At 48.8% G+C, this 14,893-nt stretch overlaps 1 protein-coding gene across 3 annotated transcripts in view; it reads left to right on the top strand.

Moving 5' to 3' along the window:
* Positions 1 to 14,893, top strand: part of IL6ST (interleukin 6 cytokine family signal transducer) — a 564,825-nt gene that overhangs the window by 404,763 nt on the left and 145,169 nt on the right. For all 3 annotated transcript variants that reach the window (XM_078675107.1, XM_078675108.1, XM_078675106.1), the window contains one exon: positions 7,139 to 7,218. In XM_078675107.1, the coding sequence (XP_078531233.1) occupies positions 7,139 to 7,218 (80 nt within the window). The remainder of the gene's footprint in view (positions 1 to 7,138; positions 7,219 to 14,893) is intronic.

Below are 14,893 nucleotides of genomic sequence, written 5' to 3'. Positions count from 1 at the left end.
ACTAGTGACGCATACTGGCAGCACACTTCGCAGCAGCTTGACAAAGGATATAAGGAACAGAGCAATTAGGAACAGAGTCTGCAGGCCAGCCACCACAGTTCATCATCCAGTCACATAATGTGGTCAGCTGTCTGGGGCGTCACCACGGGCAGGCCCGCACCTTCAAACAGCACAGTGGAGGGGAGGATGAACCGCTCGTGTCCAAGTCACTCTGTGATAGATGGTCTGAGCAGGCAGCACTGTTCACCACTCCCAATGTCTCAAGCGCCTCCTGCCGCTTCTTCTCCGGGCTGGGTGCGACCTATCCTAGCCCTGTGCCTCGGCGAGCCTTCCTCCGCCTCCTGGATCGCTGCTCCTGCCACCCGCCCTCTTCTGGGCCCGGGGGTCTCGTTCCCGACCACTGCCCTGTCTCCTCCAGCCAGTCCCAGACGTCTGACGGGTCGTCAAAGAAGCGGGTGCCGTCCTTGGTGACTATCCGAAGGCGAGAGGGGAACAGCAGAGAGTAAGGTAGCTCCAGTTCTCGCAACTGTCTCTTGACGGCCATGTAAGTGCTCCTCCTTCTCTGCACTGCTGCCGTATAGTCTGGGAAAAACATCACTCGACTATCACTTTGATGTCACCCAGCTTCCTAGTTTCGCGGAGTACCACATCACGGTCTCGGTAGTTGAGGAGTTTGAACAGAAACGGGCGGGGCCGAGCCCCCGGTCGCTGGGCCTGTGCCGGCACTCGGTGTGCTCTTTCCTCAGCAAACTGTGAGGACAACGCCCCAGACGGCAAGAGTGTCTGCAACCAGGCCTCCGTGTACTGCTCCGAGTCCGTCCCTTCCTCCCCCTCTGGCAGTCCAACCACCCGGACGTTGCTGCGCCGAGAGTGCCCTTCCGCATCTTCTGCACGGTCCTCCAGTGCGTGGACCCTGTCAATCAAGTCCTGTAGGGCCGAGATGTGGCTTTGCACCACCGGTTGCAGCTCCTGGACCGACAGTCGTTGCGTGGCTACTGATTCCGCCAGCTTACGATGGTCCGTGTGTAGTAGCGTGAAGTCGGAGGTGACTTTGTCGATCCGGGCTTCTAAGGATGTTTTGGTTTGCTCCAGTGTGGTTCCGATGCGTTCCACAGCCGCCAGAACAGAGTCCATCCTAGCCGCCAGGACTGCTGAAGGCTCCATGTCAACCCGTCTGTGCTCCTGCGTGGGGCCAGGGTCGCCCGTCGCCTGCTGCTTCGGCTGGGATCTGTCCCTTAGCTTGCCCATCACCAACTGCTGTGCTGTTGGCATCAACGCCCAATGTCCGGCTGCCAGTACTGAGTGAGAGGGCGCTTCCCCTACTCGGTCGGCGTTGCGACAGGACCAGGAGAGAGGCGGATTGTCTCTGCCAGAGGGCTCCTCAAAAGTCCCCGGGGTGGGTCGGCGCCCAACCTGGCCCCGACTTCCTTGTGCGTTTGCCTCCCCTGAGGCAAGCAGCCTCCGGTTGTGCCTCGCACCTATGGGCACAGCAACTTTGGCAATTCAGAAGGGTGGGTCTGACGCACCCAACACGGCTTCTGGGCGTCAGCTTCCCGGCACAGCACCCGTGTCGCCCCTGAAGGGAAGAGTCCGCTCCTTGCGGCGCAGTTCAAAATGGCGCCCGTCCCAAAAATGGTGTGCCTCCGCCAAGCTGTTCTCCCTGTGAAGGCTCGCCACAGACTCCTCCTGTGCGCAATGTCTGCAGCCCGTCCGGCTCAGCGCAGCGTCACTCCCTGTCGTCGGTCTGAGACCCCGAAGGATGGAGCCAGTATTCCGCGGCCCCCGGTCCCGCGCGTGGTCATCCCTCAGGTAGCACCCACAGGGCAGCCCTCTTCGGCCAGTGTCTAGCGCCCGGCGCAAGGGCTGCCACCCGGTGGGCTCTCGCTGTCTCCCCTAGTCTGCAGTGGCCCGTGGTTCACCTCCCGTGCCGCGGGGGGTCCCAGCGCACCACCAATGTTTGCCCTGGTAGTTGGTGGGCCCCCTCGGTCTCGTGGCAGCGCCTGTTGGCAGGTGTCTCTGGGCAGCCCCCCCACCTGTCTCTTCACCGTCCGTCCGTTTGAGCGCCAGCCGCTTCTCGCACTCCGGCCCCTCAGCACCTCCAGCGAAGCAGCAGCCCGGGGGAGCACTCATGGAGTCCGTTACACCAGGCCCCGAGGTCTCGGAGCTCGCAGCGTCAGGCCCGCCGCGTCAGGCCTCCGCGTCTCTCCTTCTGCCGCCGCAGGTACACCGGTTTCTGCCGCCCCCAGTCCTCGCCGTCTCTGCAGCCACAGGCGGGAGGCCCCGCTCAGACCCCCCCTCTCACCAGTGTCTCTGGGGACCGCCGCGGCGCGCCTCACACGCCACCAGGTCTAAGGGCCGTCCTCACCCCCCCCAGCCCCCCCCCCCCCCCCCCACCCCCCCCGGCTGGCAGTCCTCTCGCCGCAGTCCCGGGGGGTTCCGGAGCGCAAGGCGGTCTCCGCTTCCACAAGGCGTGGTCCTCACAGCCACTCAAGAGCCGCCACAGGGACGCCGAGGCCTCGGGTGATAGTTCGCGCCCGGGGCCGCGTCACCACCGCACCGTCACGGCAGCGTCTCCTCCGCAGCCTCAATTTGGGAGTCGCTGCCCCGCGATGGCTCCCCAGCGCTTCCCTTCACCGGCTCCGCTCGGCAGGGACACAGGCGAGCACCTCCACAGGATAAATGTCGAAGATTGGGACCCCTTGGACGGAGCTCTAAGAAGTCGCGTCCACCATGTTTGCCGGATGGCCACGCCCCCCTCATGCAGGTTGAATTGTATTGAAGTAACTTATCAGTATATGACAGAATTGCATTTCTTTTCACACTGGACTTCCACCTAACCCCTTAGCTGCACTAATGACCTCTATGTGCATCCTGTAAAGGTGTCGCCTGGACTGCCCTAATGACTAATTTATGTATTTTTGTTGGTGTGTGTGTGTCCAGACCGTTGCTCGTTTTATGTTTTTTTTCTTCCCCCAGATGAGGGTTGGGTGCCTGGATCAGACGCAGTCTGTGCCCCAGTAAGAAGACAAATGTTTGAATTTTTCAATAGCCTGAGGAAAGAAATGTAACACGGTCTGATTCCTTGCTGAAGCACATTCATTCATGTTGAAGACCCAGCAAGCGCCAGACATTGAATTATTTTTTTATTTTGCAAGGTGCACAGAATTATGTGTCAGACCTGTGTAGCGTTTGTAGTTTGTTCAAAATTCCATAATACCGAGAGCCAATAATCAATCTGTGGTCAAACTGTTTGTCACTCCGCACTCACCATGAATTATTTGTTAATAGAAATACTAATAAATATAGATATGTGGTGAATTGAAACTATATATTTTGGCGTCATCACAAAATCTGAGCTTAGGAACAGACAGTCTTTTTAACCATTCTCAATTCCGTAATACCAGTAATTTGAAAAATAGCTTTCTTTGAAAACTGATCAAAGTGTAAACAGATTCAATATACAATCTCACATGCCATGTCATATTCTGCGTTCCCACACTTCACCAGGGTATAACAGTACCCAAAAAGTGTGACCGCTCATCATCTGGGACAATAAAGGCCCAAGTACTCAAGCACCTGTGGAAAGGACAAGACAGAAGTTTAAAATTGGGGTGATTTTAGTTGTAGAGTTATTTAGACCTGGAGTCCTTCGATCCCAAGAAAAAAGTACCAACCACCGACACTTCTGAAAACTAGATTTTTGGGAGTCTCCGGTGGCGTGGCTTCTGTGGATGCTATCATTTATTCTTGCACTGCATTCCCTGCAAACGTTGAACTTTGGTTTAAAAACAGTATTCCCTCAAATTCTGTGACAAAGTTCTTGAATTTGTGATGTATAGCAACAGTGCCATCACCCAGTGTTTCCACACTCGTTTCTTTAAAACAGTACCTCACCTATGTGGGCCTATTGTAATGAGCATGAACAGGTAAAAATGTAGACTTTATTCAGCCCACTGCCCGGGTTCTCATCAATGGTCGTGTGTCCTCTTCGCTCCCCATAACGCGAGGCACCAGGCAGGGGAGGTGTCCACTCCCCCCTCCTTTCCGCCATTGCGATCGAGCCACTGGCGTGTCATATCAGGCAGCTGCATAAAGATAGTGCTTTCAAATGCTTCCAACGCCAGATAGGGATCTCTTTATATGCAGACGATATAACGCTCTATGTTACTGACCCGCAACATAATTTAAACCCCCTTTTACGTGAGTTTATAGTCTTTGGTAGACTATCAGGAGTACAAATCAATTGGAGAAAATCACAACTCTTCCCGCTCACGCCTGCGGTACAGGAGTTCTCATTGGATTATCCCCTTGAGTGGTGTCACTCGGAGCTTCGATACCTCGGAATCCAGGTGACTAGCAATAGGGAGGAGACCCTTCGGTACAATTATGGCACTGCAATCACCAAATTGACTTCCAGTGTTACACTCTGGATTTCTATGCCCCTGTCCATGGCGGGCAGAGCATCGCTTATAAAGATTATGATACTGCCGCGCTTTCTATACCTGTTCATGAATATACCCTATTATCCAGGCGCATTTTTCTTTAAAACATTGATGACTGAATTAATTCGGTTGGTGTGGGGTGGAAAGCAGCCACGGCTTAAATGGTCCAGAATGGCGCAGCCATATGACAAAGGTGGTTTTGACATCCCAGACTTTGAGATATACTACATGAGCGCGAAGGCGCATTATCCTTATCACTGGGTGGCACTCATGCCCTATATGCCTCAGATAGCGGCTGAGGATTGGGTAGCTCATCCCCTTCCTCTGAATGGTCTTATACATAGTCCAGGTGCTGCACTGAATACGCCGGTCACAATAGTAACGTGCACTGTGGACGATTGGAGACGAGTGGCGAAGGTGCTACGGGTCTCTCTGTTGTACTCGCAGAGAATGCCTTTGTCATATCATCCTACTATTGTGCTGTTCCAGGAAAAAGGGTTTCAAGCTATGTGCTGGGGTCTTGGGGTTGCAACCTGGGGGACTTGTTTCAAGCTGGACGATTTCGCTCCCAGGACCTTTTTTTTGGCAGTATCCGACCTACACCACTGGAAGTGTTCTATTATGTAAGGCTGAGGCAGGGACTGAAGGAGGTGCTGCCAGAGTATCCTCTAGAACCGGAGAATCTATCACCGTTACATGCTATGCTGGGTTCCACAGACGGTAGACACTTGGTCTCTAGTATCTATAGCAGCATCAGGACGCAACGATTGGCGGTTGAGAGGACAGCTCGAGTGCATTGGGGTGGAGGATACTGAAGAACAATGGAGTTATTGCTGTGGTATGACTGCTAATTTATCAGCTAGCTGCAGACTTAAGATCATCCACAATAAGATATTGCAGAGACTATATTACACACCTGCTAGGAAATTTTGATTTCGGTTGTCTGATAATGATAGATGCGACAGATGTCGGGCGAGTGGTGCTGGGTGCCTACATCTAGCATGGGAGTGTCCTGGTGTATGGGAATATTGGACCCAAGGGCATGCAGCCCTTCAGACTATGCTAGACACGCCTCTGAGTAGGGATCCGTTAACTATGTTGCTGGGATACACCATGCCAATGCCCAAAGGGTGTAGGAAACTCCTAGACATTGTACAATTGCTAGCAAAGCGGCGTTTAGCGTGCCGTTGGGGTAGGGGGAGAGCCCCGAAGTTTAAGGATTGGCTAAGGGATGTCATATAGTGCCAGGAGCAACACGCGGTGTATGCTGATCTGCAACCCCTGGCGTGTAGACCCAGAGACATATGGGGGCCTCTGCAGAGCTACCTCCTGAGTACTTCAGACCCGACTTCTGAGGGGTTGTCGCCTGAAAGGGTCTCTCAGGATAGGATAAATGATGCTACGAGGTAACTACCACGGCTTGGAGATGTGGGTATTAGCACCGTTGTTTTATTGTGGACACTATGCTCTGTGGGTACGCGTTGATCTTATTGCCCTAACGATTTGATATGTTATACATGTCTCCTGATATAACGCCCTGCTGAGGTTTTTTCTTTGCTACTCCTTTGAGGTGCATTTCATGACGCCTCTAAGATGTACTGGATCTTTATATGTACCTTGACATGTTCAAATGCCTGTTTTTCTACGACACAATGATGACTTCATATGATGGAACTCGAAGAACTGTACCTATGTCATTTCTTTTCCTGTTTTGTTTTATACTTGATGAAAAGCATAAATAAAGTTTTACAAAAAAAAATGTAGACTTTATGAAGTCCGTGTACTGTCAATGCAGTTATTACACGTCAAAGTTTCGGCCTGTTCCTGTCTTAAGCAATAGGCCAACTACATAGGTTGGGGTCAAGCCTTGACAGGGATGCCCTTCTGCATGAGAGAGACTTAGGGGGGAGGGTAGGATATAATGTTTTGGGGAAAAAGTAATAAACTTCCAAATATCATGTTGAGTTTGTTCTGCTAGGCAATCGGAGCATCGAAGGTCAGGCTTGCTTCAAACTATGCCTTGGGTTGTTCAGAATTATAAAATCCATACTTTTTATACTTTTTAAATCGTTTTTTGTATTGTATATCGGTCATCAAATAACAGTGCACCATAATGAGTGGTTCTCCCAGAATTCTGTGATCCGCTTTGATGTAACATAATTGATTGATAGAAAACACTCACATATGTGATGTTTTCAGACTCCAGACATTCAGGGCAACTTTACCTGGTTAGCATTCCTGGATTTAGGTTTTTCATTTTGAAAAATGCAACAAACATTGAGCAAATTCATAAAAAAAATGGAAATTTCTCCACATTTTCCATTATATCTTCCATCTGTAAAAGGATATTGATGTAGCTTTCTCACCAAAACATGTCCCCCCCAAAAAAACAACTTACATTATTATATACAGAAGTTATTTTTTAAACCATTCCCGGTCACAAAGGTGTACAAACAATCCTGCCTGTGAAAAGGTTAAGTAGTTACTTACAGAGCTGAACGTTAATAAACTTTTTTGTACAACTATTGAACAGAATTTAGAACCTCTTTTTAAATATAGCTACAATTCAGGGAAGCATCAATAAAGAATTTGTTGAACTTGATTGAGCATCTAGGAGTTGAATGAATTGTTACAGCAAAGGAAAACGTAGGATGTAGCATCTGCAGTGACTCAAGTTATTATTTATTTTCAAATAGAACCCGCAAAAGGACCGGATTTATGGCGATCGTTTATTTCAGATTCGGAAGGAAAACGACACATTCGTCTAAAATGGAAGGTAATTAATATTTTTCTGTGTGGGGGGGGGGTTGGGGGGGTGTTCAGGCAGGATTTCTCCTTCAAGGGGCTTACTTCTGTATTTATTCCCACAATTGTATTCTCTTAGACCAGTGTTTCAAAGTTTTGGTGTCCGTTTCATAAAGTACTTTCAAAATGATCCGGTTGGTACGGCACCTTAGAAACATTTTTAAGATTTTTAAATATAATCAAAGGTTTCCAATGTGTAGAGTGCTGTTGCTTTTTGTTATAGATGAAGAGGTCTGAGTACAACTAGCTTACTTGTCATTGAAAGACACATCTTTGCTTAGGTTTTATTTCCACCACAGTTCAGATTGTTCACTGTTTTAGAAGGTATTCTCAGTCATTATAGCCTTTCCAGTTGTTGGCCCGTGAGTTTCCTAAAACGTGTTTCTATATAGCAAGTAATGTAGTTTTTGTAGTGTCTAAGCAATGTACATCAGAGATAGTAATAGTACCTTGGTTAATACAACTCAGTTGTTTATTGTCCTCAGCATTTTAATGACTGAGTTTGCCATTCCGGGAATGGAACTTGTGATCTCCATGTTTCACACAGATGGAAGTATCGGGCACACCCTTCAACACCTCCTGAATTTAGAGAACAATTATAGAGAAAGTCAAACAAAATTGATGAATTAAATATAAATAAGGGAATACTTAATGACACCTGTGAAGCAATGCGGGCATAAATATCAGCACCATATAAAACGTGTTGCAACTATACAATGCAAAATAGTTAATTACCAACCATGAATAATCAGTTAATCCCTATTGAATGTTATCTTGCTTTGAGCAATCTTTTCTGATGGATACTTCTAATCGTAGATTCCTCACCTTTAGGCTAGATCTGGAGAATTCTTCACCAGTGGTTCTGTGTGCTGGAAGATGGTGTTGTGGGCTCTGCAATGATTCTTTACCACTCCCGAAGTGACACTTGTAGCCTCATGTAAACCTCACCCCTATCAGTTCCTTTCTTTCCTTGCCCTTTGACATAGATCTGGAGCTCCACTTCCAGCTTTGTCGGTCTGTCAATGCCCCATAAAACTTTTCACAGTGTGCTAGTGTAGGAGGCTGGCTTAGTGCTTAGTATATGATACTCACTTATGTAAGTGAAGCACCCTGCACTAATCCAGACAACACTTATGGTGATTTTAGTGGTCTTAGACAACCTTAGAAAGCTCTCTAAGTGGTAGCTGTGGAGAGCAGCCTTCAGGCTTATTCCAGATGGAGAGTAAAGCAGCTTGTTTTACCAGATCTTAATCTTATTGGTGTAGGTTAAGTAAAAAAGAACCACACAGTGTATTTATGAAAATAGGTATTTATTACAAGACACTCACTAACACATAACAAGATCTCCTACCCAGAGATATAACACAATGCGCATTATTCTTTACAAATAAAACAGGTGAGTGCACAAATACACAAAGGTCTCCAGGGGGAGACCAAACCATTTTCTAAAATAGTGGGATGCAAACCACAACTCAAGTCAAGACTGTACCCAGAATTTATTTATTTATTTATTTTATTTATTTAATTTGTATGGCGCGTTATAACCACAGGGGTCTCTAAGCGCTGTCTGACCATATTTACGTGATAGATGTTATATTCACTTGAAACCAGCTGTACACCTAAGGTCTACTCCATGCTTGTTTGAATAGTGCGGTTTTTAATTTTTTTCTGAAGGGAAGTAAATTACTCTCCTTCCTGAGCTCTGGATCCAATTTGTTCCATAGGGCTGGGATTGTGTTGGAGAAAGCACGGCCCCCCACCGTGGTCAATTTAAAGCGGGGCTGAGACAGGAGAGTGGCGTCCGACGAACGCAAAGTCCTACCCGGTATGTAAGGGGATAGTCGGGATTTTAGGTATTTTGGTGCTTTGCCATGCAAAGCCTTGTGAGCAATGCACATCCCTTTGAAGACAATTCTCTGACGAACTGGTAGCCAGTGTAACTCCTGCATCAGGGGAGAGGCATGGGCATTTCTAGGTTTTTTAAATATCAGCCGAGCTGCATCGTTCATGAATCCCTGTAGTTTGTCCAGCAGCCGCTGTGGCAAACCTAAATAAAGGGAGTTCCCGTAGTCCAGCCTAGCCAGAATTGTGGCTGAGACCACGTGTCTCAAGGTAGAGAATGAGAGTAGGGCCGCGATCTTCCTAAGTTGTCTTAACAAGCCTATACTGGTGCCTACTACGGTGGTAACTTGTTTTTCCATGGATAATTTATTATCCACATATAGGCCTAGGCTTTTGACTGCAACTGCCAGCTTTGGGGGTACACCCAGCTCCATTGGCCAAAATTTATCACTCCAAGGGTTACCCGAGATGGAAATGGGTAATACTTCCGTTTTATCCGGGTTGACTTTTAAGGAGTTCTCGGACATCCAATTGACTGTGGTTTTCAATATGTCCTGTAGCCTGGTGGGAGCTCCTGGCCCATCATCCAGCCGGATGATTATCTGGGTGTCATCGGCATAGTTGTACACTAGGCAGTCCATCCTATTCAGGAGAGCAATTAGTGGTTGCAGGTAGATGTTAAAAAGTAGTGGAGACAAGGCAGATCCCTGGGGGACCCCGCAGGTGATCGGAGCAGGGGTGGAAAGTAGATCCCCCAGCTGTACTCGTTGTGTCCTGCCCTGCAGAAATGAAGAGAGCCATGCATGTGCTGTACCCACGACGCCAAAGGATCTCAACCGCGACAGAAGCTGTTTATGGCACACGGTGTCAAACGCCGCGGAGAGATCCAATAGTACCAGGGCGCTCGGTGTTTTTACATCAGCTCGCATCCTTAGCTCATCCAAAATGGATAGCATAACTAGTTCCGTGCTGTGATTAGCACGGAACCCTGCCTGATTAGTCTCCAACAGGTTGTTACTCTCTAGATGGCCTGATAATAGAGCTAACACATGCTGCTCAATTACCTTGGCCAAGAAAGGCAACTGGGAGATGGGCCGAAAATTTTTCAGACATTTTGTGTCTGCTCCAGGTTTCTTCAATAAAGGGATCAGGCGAGCCTCTTTAAAAGCTGAAGGGATCTGTCCAGTCCGGAGAGAGGTGTTCAGTAGGTGCAGAACCTCTTCCTCTATTCCTGGCATTGCCATCTTGAATATGTCAGGCGGGCAGGGGTCCACCAAGGAGCCTGATTTGACTCGGCCTGTGATTTTAAGTAATTCCTGTTTGGAAATAAGAGATAGCTCAGCTAGAGATGGAATGTTTAGCGGGCCAGTGAGGTCCGGTATGTGCGGACATTCGAGGGGTGCAGAAGACTTGGAAGCGCTGGGACCCAAGGACCCACCCGAGGTAAGTAGCCAGGAACCCCACGGAGGCCGTGTGCAGACGACAGCGTGCTCAATTCAAGTCAATGGGTAAGTCGCAGTTGCAATTTTAAAGAAGGAACCTTCCGGGTGGACCCTAAAGAAACCCTGTGGAAGACAGAAGGTTGGAGAGCCACCCCACCCGTGGGTACCCTAGGATCCAGGATACTTACACCAGGAAAGTCTGGTGCATAGGTGCGAATTGGCATCGGAAACCGCCGTCTAACTCAATGGAGGACTTCAGGAAGATGCCACTGGCGAAGAAGGTGAAAGTGTCCAATGGAACCCAAAGGTGGATTCAAGATGAGAAGTTCCTGCAAGCAGAGGCGACATAGACTATTCTACTGAGGCGTGACCAATAGGCACGGAAGACGATGGCCCACCAATGTCAGGTGATGCTGGAGCATTGATCTTGGAGCTGCAGCTGTATGGAATAGGTGATGCTGTGGAAGGTCAGGAGCCGATCACGAGCTGTACCATGTCGGATGTTGAGAGTTGATGGGTCGGTGTCCGTCAGGAGCACCAGCAAGCCTTGGCAACTGCAAAAAATGTAGCAAGCGAAAAAAGCTGCAGTGTAAGGACTAGCAAGGTCCAAGTGACTCGCCATGCACAGGTAAGTCGGAGCAGGCCCCGAGCAAGCACGGGAGCCCACTAGAGTTGAAGTAAACCCTCAAGGGAACCCACGGCCGGAGGCACAGGAGTTGCAAGAGGATCTCGAGCAGTTCACCAAAGTTGCAGGCCCACAGTGCAAGAGATGCGGTGAAGACAAAGATCTTGGTAAAAGGAGATGCTTGAGGCTGGAGCTTCTTGGAGCCTGAAGATCTCTGGTGAAGAGAGCCAACAAGCCTTGGCAACGGCAAGTCGATGCGATGCATGGGGGTTCGGTTCCTGCGGTTCTGACGAGGGATACTGGTCTCAAACTCGGTGAGAAGACAGTGCAGGCCTCAAGGGAGTTGTAGAACGACCACCTGTGTTGCTGAGCCTTTCGGAGTCTGTGGGAGCCCAGGATCAGCAGACCAGTCAGCTTTGTTGCGGTGCCTGCAGATGCAGGGAAGTGACTCCTTCCCTTTAAAGGAAATTCCTTTAGGTGTCTAGGATGTCCACAGGCCTTGGAAAGATCCTGTATGGATCACAGGCACAGACGCTGCAGCAGACGAATAGGACAACGGGACCAGGAGCATCAGGAGTCTTCCCAGTTGCAGTCTCTGTGTCCAGAGGAAAGTCTAGCGAAGTCCAGAGTGCCCAGACGGTCGAAGATGAAGTGGTGTCCGATCTGAATCTTGTCCCACGACGAATCGAGGGACCCAACCACTCACAGGTAAGCCCTCCCAGAGGAGGAGTCGGACAGTGGAAAGGATACTGCCATGTCGTTTTACAGTTTCGTGCCAGAGCCAAAGGCTCCCTGAACTCGTTTGAATTGGAGTATGCAAGGAGGGCGACAAATATGCCCTGCAAGCAGTCTCAGTGGCTCTGACAAGCTCCCTACCCTGCCCCAATTTACCTAACCCTGTCTGGGATGTGGTCACACATCCCTGTGAGAGGATATCTATGTTTCTGCCTTACCCTGCTCCAGCTTGGCTCAGCAGCAGGAGGGCAGACTCATGTCCGTGGTCTGCAGCAGCCCTGGCTTACTCTCCGGTTCGGTGTGGGAGGTATGTTTCTAACATGTTTGATACCAAACAAGACAGGGTTCGTTACAGCCAGTCTATAGAAGGTCATCGTGTAATGAAGCATGGCTGCTCTATGTATCTTAATGACTAATGCACTTAGAACCTGGGAGAATGGACTCCGACGGTTGTAGGGGTGTCCCGCTCACGCAGGTACCCTGCCTTCAGGATTGAAAGGCCGGCCTTAGGGCTGACTTGTGGGTTTTAAGTGCAGTGACCTCAGATATAAGCAAATTTATATATGTTGTAAGTGGTGCTAGCACCAGCTTGCACAGGCTGCAATGGCCGGCTTGAGGTCACAGTTTGAGTGGTCCCCTTTGAGTGGCAGAATACCTGCTTCAGCCCATGGGAGACCCCTGGAGTACCTGTGCCCTGGGTACCTTGGTACCATATACCACTGACTTAAAAGGAGACATCAGTTGCCAATCTGGGGTGTACCTAAGTACTTACCATGCCAGTTTAGGGGAGGAAGCACAGAGATTGGGGTCCTGATTAGCAGGATCCCAGTCGGACTAGTCAGAAACAGCACAACAACAGGCAAAAAGAGGGGGTAACCATAAAAGCCTGCAGCTAGAGAATAATGTCACCACCAAAAATTACAGAGGTAAGCCTGTGCCAAGACTGCGGGAAGGAGATGTCGGTTACAGACGTATACTGTGTACTGTGTGTGTCTGCGGTGCTTGTTCCAGGCATGACTCAGAAACAAGTGTGCCCTCATGCATCCCAAAGCAGTTCCGACCTGGAAGGCAACGTGCTCTGTCGCCGAACACAAGAACGGTCCGCGATTGAAAAATAGCTCATGCTCCAAGTCGTGGTCCTGGTTTCAAGGTCACACCTGCGAAAAGTCCACTTCTCAGTCAAAGTCTTCTTGCAAGCCAGAGTTCAAATCTTCCCTCAAGCACAAGAAATCCAAGCTGGACTCCTCCCCATACTGCCACTTGACATCTAGCGGAAGGGCGTTAAGATAAATACATCCAGTGTTTTCTTAATAAAAACAGATTCCACAATTGGTTCTGGTGTGCCTCGAATTCCCCGAGGCAGTATTGACCCCACGGCAAAACGGCAAATAGCAGCCTTCAAAGAGGCCATGCTGCAGATCTTGGTGCAATTCTGGCTGCTTCTGGAGAACCTTTGTGCCCCACAAAGATCTTAAATCGGACTTCCGCTGGTGGGTCTGTCCCCGTGGTACTTACCTGGCCCTTACCGACTCTCTCTTGCTTCGACCCTGGCGCTAAAGCCCACAGGCCCATCTCCCTGCTCCCCTATTTGGTTAAGTTCCTTGAAGCTCATGTTGCTACATGTCTGTCTAACTTTATCGAGCAGTCTGACTACCTAGACCCTCACCAAGTAGGGTTCCGCCCTGCTCACTCTACTGAGACAGTAATTCTAGCAGTACTGGATGCCCTGCGAGGAAATGCTGATAAAGAAATCCCTCAGGCTTTGGTCCTTCTGGACTTCTCAGCTGCGTTCGACGCGGTTGATCACGCCATCTTAATGGACCGTGTCGAGCAGGCCGGCATCCGTGACTCAGCCGGCAGCTGGATTAGGTCCTTCCTCAGCGGTCGCACTCAAGCGGTACGTGATAAAGGCTCTTAAATCAGGTTTAGTAGAAAGAGCAGGTTTATTGATACAACCATCAACAGCAAGGCACAGCAACTGACTCAGTATTCAGAATGTAAACACTCCATCAATGATGTAGGACACACAGTGTTCTTTTAAAGAAACAGTAGCCGTAACACATCCCCTTACCAATATAAAAGAAAAGATAATTAAGATTTAGAAACAAAAACAGTATAAAGAAATCTGTATCTATACAAAACAACTGTACATTTCCTGGAACTTGTCTTGTCCTAGGAACTGTTCTTGAACTAACAAGAACACCATCTTGACTTTGGCTAGAAGAAGTACAGGTATGACTGGAATTATCAATAGGCACAGAACTACTATTAGTATGACTATTGAACTCGGAACATTTGGCTAACCTTGACATGTTCCAAGTGCATCCATTGTCTAAAGTCACAACATTTTTTCTAATAGCAGTAATGATGAAAGGACCACTGAAATTGGAAGTACCCTTGTGACCACTTTTTGGCTTCTTCACAAGAACACAATCCCCTATATTCCATTTCCTAAATTTGACAGCAATCCTATCATCATAACGTTGTTTATACTTCCATTGATATTCAGCCAACGCATCTCTTCTTCTCAATTCACTTTCAACACTATCATCACAAACTCTCTCCGGGAGCCAAGCTGGGTTGAGTTTGGAATTAGCTAATCTCCCCCTCAATGCTTCAAAAGGAGATTTTTGCATGATAGCATTGGGAACAGTGCGATGCGCCCACCAGGTCTCCCTCAACACACTACTGAAAGAAACCTTAGACTGCAAAGCCCTCTGCGCACAACTTTTAACAACTCTATTCATTCGCTCAGTAAGGCCGTTCGCCTGAGGCGAATAAAGAGCTGTCTTCTGGTGAACAATCCCAAGATCTTTAAGAAAACAGTCCATGTCATTGGAGGTAAATTGTACCCCATTGTCAGTAAGCACGTGCTTGGGCACTCTTTCTGACACAAACACATCCTTAAGAAACTCAATGATGGCTCTAGAATTTACCATTCCCATACATTTTGAAATCACCCACTTCGAAGTGTAATCCACTAGCAGTACCACACACCTCTC

This window comes from Lissotriton helveticus, chromosome 2_1 (genome assembly GCF_964261635.1).
Source record: "Lissotriton helveticus chromosome 2_1, aLisHel1.1, whole genome shotgun sequence".
Lineage (NCBI taxonomy): Eukaryota > Metazoa > Chordata > Amphibia > Caudata > Salamandridae > Lissotriton > Lissotriton helveticus.
This window is presented reverse-complemented; position numbering and strand designations above follow the sequence as displayed.